Raw genomic sequence first — 21,213 nt, forward strand, 5'->3', positions numbered from 1 at the left:
GATAAATTATTACTTTGCAATCTAAATATTAAAATAAAATTTTTATCCTCCGTCTGACTCGAGTGTCACAGCAATTGACAATCTTGGTAGATGGGACAACGTAATTTTAACTGTTTCTTTCGACGATAGACAGCCGGAAAGTGAATTAAGCTCCTCCGCGTTGCTACTTTTCCCTATCCTTCGTTTACGGCCCCTCCATTTACCGGAGATATCCGTTGAATTGGAATTGAATCTAACAATCTGATTGGATGCCATCGAGCGTATGAGACAAAATGTGTGCGGGCTCCGGTGATGCGCGTAATATATCTCGAGAAATGGGCTTTAAAGCCCTCGCGAGTGATAACATTTAAGTAAATCACGATCCCCGAGATTTGAAAGATGCGTGTCTCGCATCTTCCACAAAGGACCTCTATCATCGCCCATCTCCGAAATTTAATATACTGCCAATCACACTCGCTCTGTTATCGCAAAAGTTGAAATTGATTTTTTCCATCGTGTTGATTTGACGTATTTTTAATCGTGTGTAAAGTGAAATATATGGACAAAATTATTTCGAGGATTAAAATATTTTTCTAGCTGGCTCTCGACGATCTCTCGATGTACAAAATGCTCAGATATGCAAAGGTGTGACAATTATTAGATTATAATTTTTCCTTTATATTACATTTATTTATAATAATTTTTCTTGATTAAATAATACCTTATATGCCTTTAATCTTGTAACAAAATTTTATTCTGGTATATTTTCAGTAAAATTTTTACACGGGTTCTTCATCTCTTCATCACAAATTGGTATCAAATTCTAATAAATGAATTTATTTTTTTGGTACCTTTATTTTTTCAGTCCCTTTTCAATTAATTCTCTATAAATTCTCACTTGGATTCGAGTTTGCGCTTGACACAATCTGTAACAAAAATTTCCGCTTTTGATAAAAGAAAAACAAAATTATACTATTGCACAAATAATACTTTTTATTAATTAAAAAAGTCTAATATAACTAATTTATAATAAAATAATATTTTTTTAAACAATTTATGAAAACAATTAAAAAAGAAGTTTTATTCTTTTTTTTCAATTTTTATATTACTGTAAAGGAGATTCTTTTTGGTTATAAAAATCTCGTATCAAATATTTTTTAATTTATTTTATTTGTATTTTCTTTACATTAAATCTCGACATTAATAAATCATCCGGTGCAAACCACATTATATGCACCGCGCGTAATGTGTTATAAATTCTTTGGTGATCATACATTTCAAGATGTCAACTCTGCGACAAGCATTATTTACATTAAAACGCGCAACTTAATTTATTACTACTTTTTTAATACACTTTGATACAGAGTATCGTAATAAATACAAACTGTCCTCGTTAAGCGCGATTTTATCGGCGTAAAATATCGCTATAAAATAAAACGTTGATTACTCTCGTGTAAATGAAAGGTCTACCCTTATTAAATCATCGTCCCACAATATAAACCCGTTGAAGCTTTGAAGGCAAGTTCAAAGCTTAAGTGGCACGGGACTGGCTAAGAATGTGACGTTTCTTCGAGCGGAAAGGGTCGATTTATCTTAGTTTAGCGTGACAAATTTTTCGGGTCTACGAGCATGGTATGTACAAAGATGGACTTAATACGGACTTTCCTCCTCTTCTTATCTCTCTCGTTCATTCTCTCGCTGGCTTCCCTATACTCGGCATTTCTCATTTACCGTAGCATTTCAAATTGAATCCGACGATCAAATTGAGCTCCAATTTGGGCGTGCAAAGCAGAACGTGTCCAGGGGTAGAGAATAGGGACCTTTGCGAGATTTAATTCTTGAGCAAATTATCAACTAATTGACAAAATTATTCTCGCCAACGACGTGTAATTTTACCGATATAAACGTCATGTAAATATATTTTTAGCGAAATCAAGGTCTCTGAAAAATTCAAAGATAATTTCTATTGTTAATTCTCCATACGATTATGACAGGAGAGAAAATATTGGAAAGCAGGGCTACTTAAGAAAGAAGAAAAAATTGTACACTGTTGACGTGAAACGGACAATTTCGTTTTTTATCAAGCCTTCCGTTCTTATTTCCATCTTCTCGAGAGTAAACACACGATTTTGAAGTTTCGGTGGTTCTCGAGGAACGTCGATACTCCTTAGAGGATGTGTTTTCCCCGCGCTCTTGGGACGATTCTGCCATGGTTCCCTATCGTATACGTCAACGAGAGTTTTTCACCATGTTCGACGACGAGAAATTTTGATTATACCTGGGTCAAGGTCGTTACCATGCGACTACATTCGTTTACTGGGCGAGATCCACCCGAATGTATTTTTTGCTACCCTCTATCTTTATATTTAACTCTTCCTTTTCAACGCTCTGAAAAGGAAGAGTTACATTTGAGTGTCAATATGTGGGGCATTTTTAATTATGAGCAAGATGACCCATTCATTCGTGTGACTTCGAAAGGATTTTATTTTACAAGGATCTGTTTTATCGATCTATTTTATTTCCGAGTTCTACATTTTTCATGCGGAACACGTTTATGCCACAATCTATATGTTTATGTCGGGTTTACAACTGATGATCATGGTGCATGCGTTATATCTCCTTGCGATTACCACGGGCAAGAGCGTAATATCCAATAATGGTGCGTCATGCTCAGTCGTGAACATGCATATGCGCATGGTGGATTATGGTTGCACATGCGTAATGCGATTTCCTGCGAGGATATCCGTACGAGAATTTGCATACGTACATACATCTCGGAACTGCAAAGACCGAAATGTATTAGAAACTTTTATGTAATTGCGTACTTGTCAAGATATGAGGCGTTTTATGATTGTTCAACATTTATGTCATCGTTGGGCTAATTTTTATTCAAATTTCATGTCAGAGTTTAGCTAAAGAATTGTCACAACAAGAGGCAAGGAAACCCCAAGTAATCTGCATATTTTGAAGTTTGTCTTTAATTACTTGTACAAATGTCAAGCTACGTGACATTATGATTGTTCAACATTTATGACTAATTTTTATTCAAATTTCGCGTCAGAGTTTAACTGAAGAACCGTCAAGACAAGAGTAATTAAAAGCACAAGGGAGACCCAAGGTATCCTACACAGGGTGTATCTGAAATGATGCACTAAACTTTAGGTCAAAATAAAACATTTTTTTTTTCTTATGAACATGGATCCGCAAATGAACCCCCCTCCGAGCTAAAATTCGAAAATGTGTGAAATTGACCAAACATCCGCAACGCAAATTTATTTATCTCTCAAGAGAGGGTGATAGGTAACGTCAAAATCAAAATCAAATAATTTTTTTCTGAAATACAGCCAATTTTCAATTTTTTCCCCAAACTTTAGGGGCCTCTAGCTCGGAGGGGGGTTCATTTGCGGACCCATGTTCATAGGAAAAAAAAGTCTTATTTTGACCTCTAGAATACGCTCCTAAAGTTTAGTGCATCATTTCAGATACACACTGTATATTGGAGTTTCCACAAACTTGTCGCGTGAAATAAACTCGCCGAAATACCTCGTAGTTACAAAGTAATCATACTCTATACGAGACATTTCGCTAATTTCTTCGCGCTATGCATAACTGTGCAGTATATTCGCGTAAATGTCATTATCATATCTGCAGAATCGATGTGTATATACCTTGCGCATATAGACGGAGCAAATTTGTTTACGTAAACACTCGCATGTGTGCGTATCTACGTGAAATTTCCAAACTCATACGCTAGTAACAAACTAAAGTTTTCGTGTCAACAGATATCGAGGGCTGTGGGAAGAAAGTGAAAAAGAAATGGGAGCAAGAGGGAAAAAGAGGAAAAACGCGAGAAGCAGAAATGAAAGAATGATATAAAGTTCGTTATCCATATTATTTGCGGTAATAAATTGCGTCGAAAGTGCTTTCACGCTACGTTTAATTTTTTTATAGCATGCAAATGTCGCGTCGAATTACTTTTAAGCTCGCGATGTAGATGGAAGAGATAAAGCGCGAAATAATTGAGATCGACGTTGTTTTAAGTAAAGGGTAAACGAAAGAAAGTTGAAAAAGGAAGAAAAAAGAAGAGAGAGAGAGAGAGACATTCTCAAGCTCCTCTAAACGTTAATTAGGCCACTGGCGTATATACATATTTATTGAAGCTGTGAGATAAAATCCCCTTCGTGTAAATCGTTTTATCAGCGAGTCGTGTCCGCTTTGAGATAATAAAGGGTTTCATAAATATGAGGGTCGAAAAATTGTCTACCACAGTTCCCTATTGTTATATTACCGACTTATTAATAATTTAAGGGGATTTTGAGAAAGAAAAGGTTCACAGATAAAAAAATATGAAAGTTATTTTTCAAAATATAACAGTTATTTTTCGAAAAATATAAAAAATATTTTACGACGTGTGAAGCTCTCTGGATAAAGGCTTTTGAAAATTCCTATTATTTTTGCGAATTAAAAATCAAATTTCTACTCAAAATTAATTAATAATACTAATAAATAAACAATTTAATACGATGTAAAAAATAAACAATTTAATATGATCTGTCTAAGGATGTATTGTAAACATCCTTAGATAGATAAATAATTATTTCGAATTGTTTTTATTACATTAATATATTTTGAAAAAGTAATCCCTATTATTTTTGAATTAAAAATTAAAAATTTCTACTCAAAATTAATTAATAATACTAATAAATAAACAATTTAATATGATGTAATAAATAAACAATTTAATATAAATAATTATTTCAAATTGTTTTTATTACATTTAATATATTTTGAAAAAGTAATATTACGTGTAAGATGAAAATACAAGAAATTCTTGGAAACTTTTCAAAAAAGCTCGCTACTGACTCGAATGTCAGAAAGATGAAGATACTGCGTCTATTTAACGGAATAGAATCCCATTCTCCGTAATCGATGTATGAAAGACATTCGGTTTATTCCAGTAGATCTTCATATCTCTACTTTTTGCCCCGTTCTTTCCTCCATTCTTACCTTTTTCTCATAAATGGGGGTATTATCTGAACGGATAATGCACACAAAAGAACGCTCTTTGTGGGATGGTACTGAAAATCTACTTGAAAGTTTCTACCTGTAACAATGCCGATATAATCCCTTATTGAATTTTTTACGAGCCAAATACCAAGCTCATACTCTCCTTTTTAATTTAATTTTTATTATACTCCAAGAATTAAAGTTCATTTTTAGATTATTTGGCCTTTTATTTCTCGCTAAATCGTAAATGGGTTAGAAACATTAGCCATAGGTAAACTTTCGCTCACGATTAAATGGGCTCGAGGGCTCCGGAGATAATTAAAAAATTAATGAAATTACCAAATATTTTGATTGCGGTAAAAAAAATAACAAACACGAATGTTTCATATCACCAACGAGGACGATTACGATAAAAAAATAATTTCATGTTCCCCCCCCCCCCCCCGCAACAAAATTCTGATTAAATAGTTTCGGTGAAATATCTATAGATATCTTGCAAAAATTTCTGTAAAAGAAAAAAAGACTCCCAATTAATTTTTATTCGCTTTTAACATAAACTTACAAAAGTAGCCTACTATTACAAATTAATGGATGAATAATGTATAAGATTGATAGAAAATCACACACAAATAGGAAAAATCATCGGCCTTATAAGCAACCATATAATTTGTAAACATTGTAAATCTAATTAATTATGTACAATTTTTAAAAAATATTTAAAAAAATATGCAAATGTACATATTTTATAAATATAATTATACATATAATTTAATATATATATTTATAAATATAACTATATATAATTATACAATTATTATAAAAATACTATTTTATTATAAATTAAATTATTATATATTTATTATTTAATTATTATATTTTATTATATATTGTATTTTATTATAAATTAAATTAAATTATTATAAAAAATATATGTTAAATATTATAATTATTTAAAAAAATATATAATATTTATAGAATTTCTTATATATATATATTAAATATTAAATGATATCATATCAGAAATAATAGTACTTTTTATATAATTACACTTGTATCATAAGCATAAATTCGCTAATGAAAGAAATACACCGAATATCGTTTACGAGTTTTTCGAGAGATCGCATCAAAGTCGGCCAATTTTCGGGCTTCGTTTGTCATGGCCGCGCGTGGTCTCGGCGCAATCGGGTCTGCCAAGAGAGCGAATACGTGAGCCGTTGAGCGGAAGCTGCGAAGCAGAAGAGGCGGTGGGAAGCTCGGGGACACACGTGGTGACCCAGCGGGTGCACGTGGACCCCACCACCACCGCACGAGAGGAGATGGACGTTAACAGGATGAGCTTCAGGAGGATCCCGTCCCATACTCGAGTGTCACGCGCCTCCACTTCCGGCATCAGCAGGTTCCTCAAGCAGTCCAGGCGAAAGCAGTCGGCGAGAATCAGGAAATGCATGTGTCTGCCGTCCAATTACGGCCTCGTGGAGTTCCCCGTCGTCTGGTCCGAGCTCAGGTCGGTCATGCGCCGCCGTAATCGAGGCCTTCTCGCTCCTCTCGAAACGAGGCGAGGATCATTTCGCTTTTTCTCTCGACCAGAGAGACACGTGCTTTCGGGGTAAAATCGTATAAGCTTGATGAGAGGTGTTTGATGGCTTCTGGAAAATTAGTCAGCTTCAGTCATTACTTTCGCAACTTTTTCGGATAAAGTAATTTATGAGCATGTTTTTGTATATTTAAAAAAAAAAGGATTAAGTTTAGTCATGCATCATAAAATATTTCTCACGACATGAATTTCGTATGACTTTAAAATTAAAATTAAAATTTAAAATCGGATGTCTTATCTTGCTCTTGAACGGTAAAACACATAAAATATTCCATTCGTTTGCCCTGCACTCTCATTCTGCGGATGTTACATAAATTTTTAACTAGAAAAACACCTGCAACGTTCTCAGAATTGTGACGAGTCTATCGGCTTCAGGGCTAACCAGCAGCTGTGCGATGGCGTCATAAGATGCCCGGGGGATCAAGTATTCCCAATCCATCGGGCCATTTTATCCGCGGTGAGCCCCTACTTCAAGGCCCTTTTCACCAACAGCCTGAAAGGCGGGAAAACCGAGACCTCGGAAGTTCTCATCAATTCCGTGCCCGGTGAAATCTTCAATCTGATCCTCGATTACGCCTATACGGGCGCCTGCAACATAAACGCGGACAATGTCGAACAACTATTGCCGGTCGCTGATCAATTCGAGGTCCTCGGAATCGTTCAGCTCTGCTGTCAGTTTTTGTTGCAGGAGCTGCGACCGGAAAATTGCTTAGGTAAATGCATGTAAAAATATGTAAATTTTATATAATCTAACATATTTATTTATTTATTATTACATGTTAATAATTTTTTATTACATTATCTTTACATGCATTATAATTATTAATATACTGGGTGTTAAAAAAGTCTGGACACGGTCAAATATTTCGATAAGGAAGAGTTTTACTAGAAAGTATTTCAGACAAAAGTTGTATGGCTTCGAGGGGGACATAAGATGGTATCATTAGTTTGACCTTAAAGAGTCACCTGAAGGTTACGTGAAGGTCACCTCCAACTTTTTAAATAGGACACCATATATACTTTTGCATATTCTTTTAGCTCATCTCAAGAGCTTTCCAAAACACTATAATTAAGTTAGTTTTCATTAAGTACTTTCCGAGTTATGAGGCTTGAAATCATTTCTTAATTTTACATAAACAATAAAATATCTAGTAAAATATTCATTTTTCGATTATCTTATCTTAATACTTTTATGTACAAAATAATGAGAGGAATCAATTGGTGTAAAGAAAAAACATAGTTGTTTCGAAGAAAAAATATGTAATTTGCAATTAACAATTACATATTTTTTCTTAAAAATAACTATGTATTTTCTTTACAACTTTTGTCTGAAACACTTTCTAGCAAAACTCTTCCTTATCGAGATATTCGATCGTGTCCAGACTTTTTTAACACCCAGTATATTCATAATAAATATTTATATACTTATACAATAATTAATAAAAATACGTAAATGTAAAATAATAAAAATATTTCAACGTACTATGCTACTCTCAGATATAAAACAGCGCAAATATTTTATTTCTCTGCGTTAAAATTATTTGTTTACGCAAAGTTGCATGTTGATTTTCGACTTTTAACATCAACAAATTCATCATGTTTGCGCTGGAAAAAATATTCTACGTGGTCGCAGGTATTTTCAAATTTGCACGCCATTACTTCTGCCGCGATCTCGAGAAGCAAGGCCGCAAATACATACGTCACCACTTCAAGCAGATACTGTTGGAGAGCGCGGAATTCAAGGATCTCCATTACGACGAGCTGGAGGCAATATTGCGCGACGACGAGCTCAATGTTAAAAACGAGGAGATCGTGTTTGACGCCGTCAAGACGTGGGTCGAGACTAAAGCCGAGAGGAGACGAGTTTATTTGCCGAGGTTGCTGAAATGTATACGTTACGGTCTCATGAGTCATAAGTATTTCATTAATAACATCGTCAACTGGAAGCTCGTCGAGGACGACGAGGTAAGTTGCCTTCATTGTTAGCATTTGTTGCCCTGTCGCCTCACTTTGGATCGAGTTAATCCAACCATGGTGCTTCATTTATTAAAATAGATTAGCGCGTTCCACAGACATCCATATTTTACCTGGTAAACGAATATAAAAGTGGAATATATATTAAAGTAGAGCCGACAGACAGAGAGAGAGAGAATTATTACGTATTATTATTTTGACAAGAAAATAGCGTCAGTAGAAATTAACATTTAAAATTAAAATAAACATGAAGATGTAATTTATAGTAAATATTAATAATAAAATTAATATTTCCCGTAATAAAAATGTAAATAAAGAAATGCGAGTGACAATCTTTCACTGTTATATTGCTTTTGCAATTTTTATTTTCATGTAATATTATGTTAAATCTCTCTTTTTCTCCTTCTCTCTCTCTCTGCGTTCAAACTTTTTCAAGGCGTGCCAACAAATACTGGCTCCTGTAAATGCCTATTTAACCGAGCAAGATGCGAAGCCGAACGGCGGGGAGATCGATCTGAAAAATCCCCTTGCGAGACCCCGAGTCCCGTACGAAATTCTCTTCGCGATCGGTGGATGGAGCGCTGGCTCGCCCACCAGTTTTGTGGAGACTTACGACACAAGGTACGCCGAATTCTGCGACAAAGTAATATCGCATACTTGAAATTTCCATAGAAATCGAAATTTAAAGGATCCAAAAATACCGCCGCGTGTGTGCAATCGATTCGATTCTCTCCTCTTTGCCAGAATTTTACAAGGGAATAAGTAAATATTTCTCGTATAAATACAAGATTCCCGTCGACGAATTTCAAGACAAATTTTTAGTCTCTGGAAGGTATTTTTTTAATTATTTTACAATTTCCCCGCTGTATTTATTCTAATATTTCGTGGAGAAGTATCACGATACCTTGACATTTTAGTAAGCCAATCTGTTAAAAATAAGATGTTTAAAAAAAAAGAATAAAATAGTTAAATAGAGCATGAACCGGCATAATCCTTGGACGTCACCGAAAGGGACACCGATCTCGCGTAAGCGGGGTATTTTAGGATTCTTGTCGAAAGATATGGACGCCTCGGAGGATTTCGTGTGACGAATTTAAATGTCAACTCTAGAGCCGACAGATGGTTTGTATCGGTGAACACGGATGTAACACCGAGAACTTATCACGGACTGTGCGCCCTGAACAATCTCATCTACATGATCGGCGGTTTCGACGGCAACGAGCACTTTAGCACGGTGCGATGCTTCGATCCGGTGACGAAGGAATGGCGAGAGCGAGCCTGCATGTATCACGCCAGATGTTACGTCAGCGTTTGCACGCACGGTGAGTTTTCCGCACGTTAACTTACCCAGCACCTTTTTCGGCAACTTTGACGTTTATTGTAGAGGGTACGTTCCCGAGTAATACACCCTTCGAATTTTATGGAGCTCCTCTTTGGGGTTTTCCTGAGATACGCGATTTTAAAGTATATTTTTAAAAAAAGGGATTTAATCCCAATTATCTTAACCTTGATTACGTTTTCAAGATCATGAGCTTCAATAACTTTCAAAAGATTTTCATCTTTATTATGCATTCATTATTAAACATTCACTTAGAGATTTAAATATGCAAGTGCATCGAATTCATTTATCTCAAGCTTTCCTTTGTGTTAAAAATTCCAAATCATATTTTATATGTTAATTTTATTACAGTTTTATATTTTATATAGTTTCCTCTATTACTAAATAAAGACTCCGCTCTCCTCCCTGCACTTTTATTCCGAAAAAGTGCTAAACTAACCCAAATCTAATTTTAATTTAAAATCATAAACAGATTTGTGAGATATATTTATTTTTAATAATAAATATATACTTAATAAAATATTCAGAATGCTTGATTTTACATATTTAATATGATGTTAAAATAAATACTCAATAAATTTATCTTTATATTCGCTGTAATGGATAATAAAAATAAAAAAATGGCTATTAATGACTATTAATACTTATTAAAAATTCTTAAAATTACATTGCTACATTTAATTTGCAATTCTTAGCGAAACTAAACAATAATAATTTCCGAAGCGTACTAGCAGTGATACAATAACAACCAATTGTAAATAAAAAGAAAGTAAATAGTAATTCGGAAGTATATTAACGCAACAACCGGCAAATAAACAAAAGAAACATAAACGGAAATATAAACACATAAATAGGATACATAAAGATAAATAAGTATGAAAATTATAATATTTCAAGAACCAAAAAAGAATACCACAAAATTCAAAGCTTGTATTAGACATGTAAACTTACAATATATGTCAAAAAAAATTAATTAAGAAATTAATTAATCGTGCTATGAAAATTAATATAAACATTTACCCAATTACTTGTCTAATCTTGCAAAATGAGAATAAAATTTCTTTTCTAAATCCAATCCTCTGCTTTTTTATTAATTATTATTATTATTAAAATTCATATAAAATTATAATCCTAAATTAAAAAATTAAGTACAGCTAAATTATTCTGTTAGAGCAACAATAAAATTCTTCTTCAAGATATAAAGCTGTATTTGAAAAACAAAGATAAATAGATAATAAAATAATAACAAGATAATAGAAAGATAATAAGAGATTCATACGAAAATAAATATATACACTTTCTCAAAATAAATCATTCCATTTTTTGGCAAAAGTAAAAGTGTCTATTTCACACATTCATTATTCATCGTTTAAGGTGGCAAGATTTATGCGCTCGGCGGGTACAATGGCCGCACGAGGATGAGCTCCGGCGAACGATACGATCCGCAGAGGAACCAGTGGGAGATGATACCGTCGATGCATCGGCAACGATCGGACGCGAGCGCAGCCGCCCTGCACGACAAGATCTACATCGTCGGCGGCTTCAACGGCCAGGAGGTTCTCGACTCGGCCGAGGTCTTCGACGTGGAGACCAACCAGTGGACCAACATCCACTCGATGATCAGTCCGCGGTCCGGGGTCTCCCTCGTCGCCTTCCGCGACAGTCTTTACGCTCTCGGCGGATTCAGCGGTGTCGCGAGATTGAGTTCCGGTTAGTTCCGGTCTCCAGATATCAGCCGATGATGGTAGAAAGAGTAGAATGAATAATTTTCTGACTAATTATACCGAAGAGAACAATGTTTCCTGTTAATATAAATAATTAATTAATAATTTTATTCGTATAAACGCAGGGATTTGTATAAACGTCGAGATTTTATACATGTAAATATCTCTCGCAGCCATTGTTCGCGTATGAATTATTTAACGCGTCAAACGGATGCTGGAAATTGTTTGTACGTGTCGATAACGTCACGTTAATAATTAATTAGTCGAGAGAAGTTTTCGCAGATCTGCCAGGATTTAGTTCCACGCGGAAACGTTTGTGCAACTCGAAATGCGATTTCGTTCCACTTAACCGTATACGTCATTTACAGAACGATATCTCGCGTTCGCTCATTTATGCCCGTACGTTTAACGTAGTCTTTACACAGACATGCGACTCTGCGTGTGTCGAATATTTTCCACGCGAATATTTTCCACGTGTTCCAAGTGACAGGTATTTCCCGCATGTATCGAGAATTTGCGGCGTCGCATTCAAGAAAAACAAATATTTATTTTTCAGGAGAGCGTTACACTCCAAATCATTCGGACCAATGGCACGAGATCTCGGAAATGTTTAGCCCGCGCAGCAATTTTGCCACGGTGATACTCGACGATATGATTTTCGTCATCGGCGGTTATAACGGTATCGCGAAGGATTATAAAATATGTAGATATATTTTTTTTTTATAAATAAAATTCAAATATACAGGGTGTTTCTTAATAAGCGCGAAAAATTAGGTTTTTATTATAATTTTGTCTTTGTTCCAATTTTTCCAACATTTACTCTAATTTTATTTTTATTTTAAAATTTGACTTCTCGTCATTCGAAACCTATGCTATTTAGCGTTTAGATAACGTATTTTTTTTTTTCTTGAAAATTACTGGTTTTATGAAAAAAATAAAAGAAATAAAAAAGTCTCTAAATAAATCAAACTTTTTAATGCATATTTTTAGATGATCCTATTCCGGCCCATTAAAAAGTTCTAATAAAAAATTGAATAGGGGTAGTGCTAGTTTCATCCCCTCATAACAATATGGAAGGCTGAAGAAAATATTAATAAATAAACTTTTTATTGATAGAAAATATCCACCTAATTTCATTTCTTTAACTTGTTTCAAATTTGAGAAAAAAAAATTTTTATCCCCCTTAATTTTCGACAAAGAATCATCTCCTAAAATTTTTCGCATTTATTAAGAAACACCCTGTATAAGAATGTATATAATTCAAAATGGATACCATAAAGATTGATTCGCGCTCGCAATTATTATTATTATTATTGTTAATATTTTAGTTATTATTATTATATTATTATTATTGACATCATTATTGGATTTTGTTTATACATAAAATAATAAATAATAAATTTAATTAAAGTAAGCAGTTTATGTTATTACGAACCAATTACAGCACCCTATTAATAGTTATTGTTACAGGATCGAGTACGATCGCGTACGTCGAATGCTACGACGCCGATTACAACGAGTGGTACGACGCATTTCCCATGAATCTCAGCCGCAGCGCACTCAGCGCTTGTGTCATAGCTGGTTTGGCGAACGCTCGAGAGTATTCCTACCTCGGCAAAGCGCGGGATCTCGGTCAAGGTGAGCGTAATATCTGGACTCGCTTACCCTTTGTCGCGAACGCCCCTCAAAGGAGATGATTAAAGTTCCGTCTGTGACCGCTCCCTCGCCTCCCTCCCCATCTCACCCAGCGTCTTTATACATATTTACGATGCTCTCGTGAATTCGATGGACTTGCGCTCTGTAATTGACTCTTCCTCCGCGAATCACTGTATTTTCGATGCGAGGGCATTATAGCGTGAGATTCCGGTAAATTCCTATATTAGGGTCTTCCCCTTCCCTCGGTCTGCAATTAATTGTTATACTGTTTAAAGGGAAAATTATCGATTTGCTGCTGTTTTGCATTTAATTATTACATTAGAAAGTGATCGATGAACTGATAATTATTCAATATCGCACTAAAAAATAAATGCGTGGAAGAGGATAGGTCCATCCCTCCTCGAAAAAAACCTAATCTAACTCAATCTAATCCTACTTTTATTTATTTATTTTGGTTTTATAAATTTTTCAATAATGTATTATTACATATGTTAAAGATAGAGAGATATTGAATATTTTAGATTGAGTTTTATCAAGTTTTATTTTGGGACGAGAGCTTTTTTCTCATCTCGTAAAATTTTCATCATTATATATATGAAGAAAATTATGAATGTAAAAGCCAACAGCCTCTTCGTGATGCATTTTTGCAGTGATTTAACATGAAAATGTAGCAGAGTTGGAAAAATTCATCTTTTTCACAAAGAGAGATTTTATATCTCATTAAAGTGCCACGACTGGTGACTTTTCCCAGATTTAAAAATATCATAAAATTATAATTAATTATAAACCAAAAGAAAACTCCAAAAGATTTTAAGACAAATCGAAGGTAAAGACCCTAATATTTATCGTAATTACTGTAAAAGCATCGTTGACAAGGAGCCAATTGCGTAGCATTTGGATTCTCGTTTGTATCTCTCGCCAAAAAAGTAGAGAAAAATATGTTAAAGTATTCCAAGCGCAGGGAAATAAATCTGAGCCAAATATGCACCGCGATATATTTTTTCGAAATGTATAAAGAGAATCGTTTATTCAGGATTTGCTTGTTTACCGCGACTTTTCACCCTTTTTCACGCGAGAGAGATCCTGACGAATTAAATACGATCTACGATCTTTTAGGGCAAGCAACGTTAAAGAATCGGGAAAAGTCTGATCAAGCTGGCGAGGATTCTGGCGAGACCAACATTATAATCTCCGTACAGAATGAACAAGAGAATGAACAAGTCGACGTAAGCGAGTCGGTGCACTGACTCGCATCGTGGGCCCCGCTGACGAAACTTGTGCGAGAAAGAAAGCCAAGATGACGAAAAGCGTTGTACAAAGGCTCGATTAAACATCGTTAAAAATTCAAGCGTCAGTTGGCACGAAATTGCGTCATATTTTCCAAATTTGTAAATATCATTAAGAAGTAATATTCTACACGCTTGACGGAGTAAATAATTTCCACGTATAATCAAGTTGACAATTAATAATAAATTATCACAATTGCAGAAAGTATGGTCGTAAAATTACAATCTCGCGTTAAAAAAATATTTTAGCGAAAATTCGCAGAGAGAAATATAAATATAAATTTCTGATATTAATAATATTATACATTATCGACCGTAAAAATTGTTTACTCGGTCAAATATGCAGAGTATTATATCTGAATAACATTTGCGAATTGGAAAAAGACGCTGTCAGGGCTCTTAGCTGACTTTAATCGCTCCAAACTGCCTGACAGAACGTTGAGAGAACACGCAATAATGGAAAAAAAGTATCTCAAGAGGGACGAATTCGCGGACGGAAAAGGAAGCGAGCATTTTAATTGCTACATCGTTTGAGAATTAGTCCCTAAATGAGCTTCTAAAATTGTACAACGAAATTCAATTTGCCGGAGACAGGACGCGAGCAAACTAGGTTTAGTTTAGAGGACGAAAGAAATGGGGGAAATCGAATAGCTTTACGCGATTAGCGAGTTTTTAGAAATCCTTTTAGCCTTTCTCTCTTTCCCTCTCTCTCTCTCTCGCGAGATTAATTTATAATTGACGCGAATTACGCCTCGCGCGAGAGGCTTGGACGATTTTTGCGCGTTCTCAATTTTTAACTTTTTAACTTTATAATTTTTTGTAGGCGATATTTTTCACTTTTTTTTTTTATAAATCTACTTTCGAGACTAGTGTCACTCGTAACGAGAAATTGCGTGGCGAGAATTACACTCGTGACGGAAGCGTACGTTGTTATTTTTTATGAATACATTTTCTAGCCTTACACAAAGCCGCGTATTGCGATTTTCGTTCGTGAGATTCATGATTTATATAATGCCACGACCTCTGTTATTTTAATCGAATTAAATCAGCTTCTTTACTCAAACGCTGTCAGTCTCATTTTTTTAATGTAATAAATATCTCGATTCAAGCAACTCGAGCTCTCTCTTTCGACATCGATTGTGCTTATCAAGTAAGGTAAACGTGCTTTCAGTCAGTTAATGAATAATAATGATACAATGGTTTGAGATTTTTTATTAATCTATCTCTGATTTATATGCATATGTAGATTTATTCATTCTTTTTATACGTATTTATATGTTACGTATAATGTATACATTGTTACTTCTTCATTGGTGTTTCTCCTTTAACGACGACGATATATCCTCTGTTTAAATCCCTTTCGCATTCTCCGAGTGTTGCATACGATTTTTCTTTTTCTCTCTCTCTCTCTCTCTCTCTCTCTCATACTTTTTCTCTTTCGCGAGTGATTTGATGAGTGATTACGTGATGGTGTGACTATTCGGACCCGGCTGTACGACACGCTCGATAATCGCGACACAAACGGAATACGGTAGCGAGTTCTCCTCCCCGAGCGCCGATGAATACTTCGACGCACGTTCCAAAGTGAAGAAAGAGAGTCGTTGTCGGACTGGCACTTTATCAGGCTCCCGGCACTTAACTTTCAAGTGTCGTTTCGAAACCCCCTGACAGTCCAGTTGACGACTCTTTAATTTCTTCTTTTATCGCAAATGTAAAAGATGATGCAGAAATTTTGCACGCGAGTTTAACTTACTTCGAGCTTGGAGAAATTTAAATATTTTTAATATTTAAATATTATTTAATTAATTATTTATAATAAAATATTTTATTTAATATTTATTATTTGAATTGTATGATTATTATATATTATATAAAAAAATGTAATAATATATATTTCAATTTTCATGATTAAAGAACAAAGTTCAAAATATTGGCGTAAAATCAAATGAAATGTCGCACAAAATAATTATCAAAAAAATACAAGAGATATTTTTTTCTATTTTGTACGATTTTACATATTTCTATCTATTTACTTTTAATCTTCGTATCTTAGAAAGAGAAGATTATTATATAATTATAATTTATTAGAGAACTCGCTACATGTGTGTCAGCCAGGACGACGCCACGGGATGGAGGAAAGGAGAATGAATACACAAATTGTAAATTACACAAGGACACATCCACGACACTCGCGATAGCGACTTGACGTCCCTGAAGTAGTCCGAGCCGAAGAGACGATCTCTCAAAAACGTATATCCAGAAAAAACGGAACGATCCGATCGTGTCTTCCGATAAACTCCTAGAAAATTGTCCCTTAAGTGGTAAGTTAAAAACTTAAATTTACACGACGAGAGTACAAAGTGAACGACTTTGAGAGAGAGAACGCGCGTCGTAGAGTCGATTAGAATGCAAAACGACGAGTACATTGAATTGAGCAAACAATAGGACAGCAATGAAAATTCCTTCTTGATCGATGTTGATTTCCTCGCGAAGGAGTAATAAATCGGAGAGCTTTCCTCCGAATCCACCCCCGCTTTTCTCCGTCGCTTTCTGCGTCGTTTGCATCCTCTCTTTGCGACGATTTCCGCTGGCAAAGAGAACAACAGGACCTGGCTCTCGCGATTGATCCGCGACGCGACATTTATTCGCAGTCGAGCGAACAGCGGCGATGGCTATTTACCTGATAAACGTGTCGTTGCGGAGTAAAAATTTCATTACGGACATGTAGCTGGAATGTAAATTTTTCATTCACATGAGCGCATTCGTGACGTTCATCGATGGCATACGAATGTATCATAAATTTCTGACGAAGACCGGTTGACGTAAACGAAGGCTGCTCCAACATTGAATCGTGATTTATGTCGCACGGTTATTTAATCTCATTTTTAAATTTTGTACATCAAATAAATCTTACACGATACAGGGTGATTGCTTCTTTTTCATACAAAACATATAAAAAATACAAGAGTGAAAAAGAAAGGAGGAAGGAGGGGAAGGTCCTCGATTAGCGTCGAAAACCGAGAATGCTTGACAAATGTCAAAAAATGCTCTACAATCGTCTTATTGCAAAGAATCAACATATTTATCAGATAAACAGCCTACCTGTCGATGGTCTTATTAAAATCAGCGATGTAGACACAAATAAAACGATAGAGAAATGTTTCAAATATGCAGATTTTGTGCTTTCGAGTCCGATTTCTTATAGACGACTATCAAATAGACTCTCAGAATTCGGAGGAATTATTGAAGACAATTATTGGCGGCGGGCTCGATAAAATAGTACTCACGATGGCGACATTTTATAATACTTTTCATCAGCGAGTACAATTTTACATCGCACTGGAAAAGAATCGTGAGATTATGAGAAATAAATTTTTGCAAAAATTATTCGACAAGACCATTAAATTAAAAAATTGCTGTCATTTTACCCAACGATTTTGAATATTTTCGAAAACATTTATAAAATAAAATATATTCCATTTTACCGCGTTATTAAAGAGATGAGAATCTCCGCGAAATTAATACGCTTTAATTTCTAGATAGACAGATTTTGCGATTATCCTCCTACGCGTTTTGCAAACAGCTTTCAGCCCGATGCAAAGCCGTACTCGCCCATGTAGTTTTTTCACCATCCCACAATTATCAAGCTCGCATTTGTAATAATATTTATATATACGATCGCGATATACACGTTAACGGTGGTCGTAGGTGATCGTTTTATGACGATATATATGTATTAGACGTACATACATACTTGTTACGCATGTAAAAGATGGATTATATCGAGTGATACGGATTGATACGATATTACTCACATGTCTTGAGAGCCGACGTATGATCCGTTTTAACGCATGCGTTTACGACAGTGGAATCGCTGTAAAAATCATTATTTTCTACGCGCACGTTTGCGCTCGGGACAGTGTGTGTTTATGTTTACATAGAGATTTGTAGCGCGAGAATCGCGGGGTGGAAAATTGTCAAGAGCCATCTGTCACGTACAAGCGATCCACATGGTTTTATAATAAAAACATATGTCGTATAAAGTAAAATTAGAAAATTAGTAAAATTACATCTACATCTTTGATTAATAAATTAAAAAATGATGACATGAAATCGATCAGTTTACGAAAAGCCTCGAGTCTTTGTTTCGAAAATTGACAGCTCTCGTCATCTTCCACCCCCTAATTGTTGATACGCGAATTAAAACAGACGCCTCGCACCTCAACCCTCAAAATTTATAACAGTTGTAATCTATCGTGGATATACTTATGTACATTCGCGATTAAATGGTACTTGTTTATGTTTATGTCGTCTTACACATCGCTCACAAATAGGGACATATCGTATGTTAAAAGTTTTAAACGCACACATTCACATACACAATATAAACATCTAACATATATCCCTCCTCTGTTTGATTTTCGGAATTTTAGTTCTCTCGCGAAGAAAAAAAGATGCTTTCGTAACCGTCAAAGTACGAGGCGTCATTTTCGCGTCGTTTGAATCGCTACGATCGTGTAGCTTTAGCACAGAGTACATCAGGAATTGTCGCTTAAAGTTTAACGATAAAATCCTTGGCAAATTTAGTCTAATTTTTTCAAGAACAATCACTTTTATGCAGATATATTTAATATAAAATATTATTATTAATAAATTAATAATAAATAATAATAAGTATTATTTATAATAATAATTATATTAATTATAATTATTATTAAATATTAATTATAAATATTGTTAATAATAATAAATATTGTTATTGATCTGCAGATATATTTAATATAAAATATTATTATTAATAATTTAATATTTTGTATTAAATATATCTGGAGGCAATAAAAATCTTGAAAGAATGGAATATAATTTTTTAAGAATAAAATAAAAAGGACGATGCTATTCGATTCAAAATAAATAAGTAAATAAAAATATTATTGACATCCTTTTTCGACTGAAACATTTAATTCAAATTGATCGAAGAGCTTATCGTTAAAAGATCAGCGATCCTGAAACGCCCTGTAGACTTGAAAGTGATCGACAAAAGCCGAATTCGCTCGTGTTACTCGAACGACGACCTCGACGCTTCGCGTTTCTCGCCGCTCGATTAATATATTTTTACGCGATTAATATATTTTTCTTCTCACTTTTTTTCTCTCTCGCGTTTTTCATCGATAGATTGTTCTGAGCAATTGAGATCTAGTATTGGAGGGATTTAATATACCTGAAACGTTAGTCACTCCCGTCGCATTATCGTCCGCACCCTGGACATTCCTCTTTTCAGGGCGCATCTTCTCGTTTCACTGCACTCGAGACACTCGTCGTTGATGAGAGGAGACTCCAGAATCCTCGTGTTGACGTCGATAATGCTGACAAGTGTCCTCTTCTCGACGTTTTCCTCATCCTCAGCTATTTCGCTTCGTTATCTTTTCGCCTAATCATTTTCTCTTTCAACATCGTACTCGGCTCTCATCCATCCGTTCTCCGCACTCATCGCATTCAGCACTCACACTTATCTGAGGATAACAATTGACATACGTTTCGTAACTTTCCTATGCGACTAGACAATGTGTCGTTGCATTGTCTTATTTTTATTATTATATTATAATTATTATTTTCCCGTTAACGCGTAGAGTTCTACGGACATCGTAGAGCTTGCGCTGGTTGAGAAGAGTCTCTCAGTTTCCCTTTCTTTTATTTCAAAGTACGATTCTTCGAATTCGACCGCCGCGCATTGTGCGAATAATTCCCATCCTCCTTCCGATCCATTTCTTTGGCGACGATGCTGATGAAGCTGATGTGCTCGACGATCCTACCGTGTTTCCTTCTCGACTGCTCCATTTTACTAGGCCGCCAATCTCAATTCTCGTTCCGATCTTTGAGACTGGGGTGCATCCGATAGTGACGCACATTAGAGTTTCCCATATACTTAATTTCCGCGTCTTTCCTACGTATTTCTCGATCTCTTCTTGGTCGAAGAGTGTCGCTGCTACTACTATTACTATTGCCATCATCGCTACCACACTGGAGAATAGGTCCGTTTCACGGCATTGACATTGACTACATTCCATTCTGAGTGCTCGAACTCTCGATGAACTCTTGGCATCGCGAAGGAATCTGAATTCGACCGCTTATTCGCGATATTCCGGGTGATATCAAGATGATACGCGAGAATCTAACACGATTGATACTAAAATTGACGACGACGTGCGTCGCGATTCGTGTAAAAAAGATCCGATTGCCTCGCTTCGAGACCCGAGTCGTTCCACGGGAGGAAGCAGCTTGAACGAAGAGGGAGGAAGCGAGGCAATGCTCGGTTGTCTACAAGTTACGCTAATTACGATCGTCGAAGAACGGGCGAGTACCGAGTGTCCGAGCGTGCTACAGTTTAATTAGTTTTTTCCTTGGTGCGCTAGACAGTCCTTTCCTTATCTGAAATACTTCAGCCCCGCTACCAGCATGAACTTCTCGATGAAAAGCTCGGAATCGAGGACGGCGATGTGCGCGGCGCGGCCAATCAGGGCGTTTGCCGTCGGCGGTAGAGCGTGATGCACGTCGTACCTGACGAGACTCACCCCGGACGCCGACATCACGGGGTACAGGATGTTGTGCACCATCTCGCGATACGCGGCACCTGGAAGAATGGGATTATCACCTGAA

General features: G+C 35.5%; 2 protein-coding genes across 9 annotated transcripts in view; one reads left to right on the top strand and one right to left on the bottom strand.

Annotated features, from left to right (window-relative positions):
• Window positions 1–6,123: 6,123 nt before the first annotated feature.
• On the top strand, window positions 6,124–19,155 carry LOC145961156 (kelch-like protein 10). 4 transcript variants are annotated; one of them, XR_014435571.1, is made up of 10 exons: window positions 6,124–6,541; window positions 6,956–7,293; window positions 8,214–8,545; window positions 8,991–9,175; window positions 9,665–9,876; window positions 11,268–11,603; window positions 12,174–12,296; window positions 13,088–13,255; window positions 14,390–14,661; window positions 16,648–19,155. XR_014435571.1 is itself a non-coding variant. In XM_083081056.1 (9 exons), exons 1-9 carry the CDS (start codon window positions 6,303–6,305, stop codon window positions 14,518–14,520), a joined length of 2,064 nt encoding a protein of 687 aa, XP_082937182.1. In that variant the 5' UTR covers window positions 6,124–6,302; the 3' UTR covers window positions 14,521–16,344. The 4 variants fall into 4 exon arrangements, 3 of the variants coding, with proteins under 3 accessions (XP_082937182.1, XP_082937183.1, XP_082937184.1); XM_083081056.1 differs by lacking the exon at window positions 16,648–19,155 and having other exon boundaries at window positions 14,390–16,344; XM_083081057.1 differs by lacking the exon at window positions 16,648–19,155 and having other exon boundaries at window positions 6,131–6,490; window positions 14,390–16,344.
• The window catches only part of LOC145961155 (protein FAM135A), a 33,478-nt gene continuing 28,020 nt past the window's right edge, over window positions 15,756–21,213 (bottom strand). For all 5 annotated transcript variants that reach the window (XM_083081051.1, XM_083081054.1, XM_083081055.1 and 2 more), the window contains one exon: window positions 15,756–21,187. In XM_083081051.1, the coding sequence (XP_082937177.1) occupies window positions 20,982–21,187 (206 nt within the window). In that variant the 3' untranslated portion in view covers window positions 15,756–20,981. The remainder of the gene's footprint in view (window positions 21,188–21,213) is intronic.

This window comes from Camponotus vicinus, unplaced genomic scaffold (assembly GCF_025532165.1).
Source record: "Camponotus vicinus isolate PSW18456_S1 unplaced genomic scaffold, iyCamVici1.0 SCAF_10, whole genome shotgun sequence".
NCBI lineage: Eukaryota > Metazoa > Arthropoda > Insecta > Hymenoptera > Formicidae > Camponotus > Camponotus vicinus.

Coding starts and splice junctions, on each gene's coding strand:
- LOC145961156 (XM_083081056.1), top strand. CDS start 6,303: ATGGACGTTAACAGGATGAGCTTCAGGAGGATCCCGTCCCATACTCGA. Junction 12,297..13,087: donor CGTCATCGGCGGTTATAACG/GTATCGCGAAGG, acceptor TTATTGTTACAG/GATCGAGTACGATCGCGTAC. Junction 13,256..14,389: donor AGCGCGGGATCTCGGTCAAG/GTGAGCGTAATA, acceptor ACGATCTTTTAG/GGCAAGCAACGTTAAAGAAT.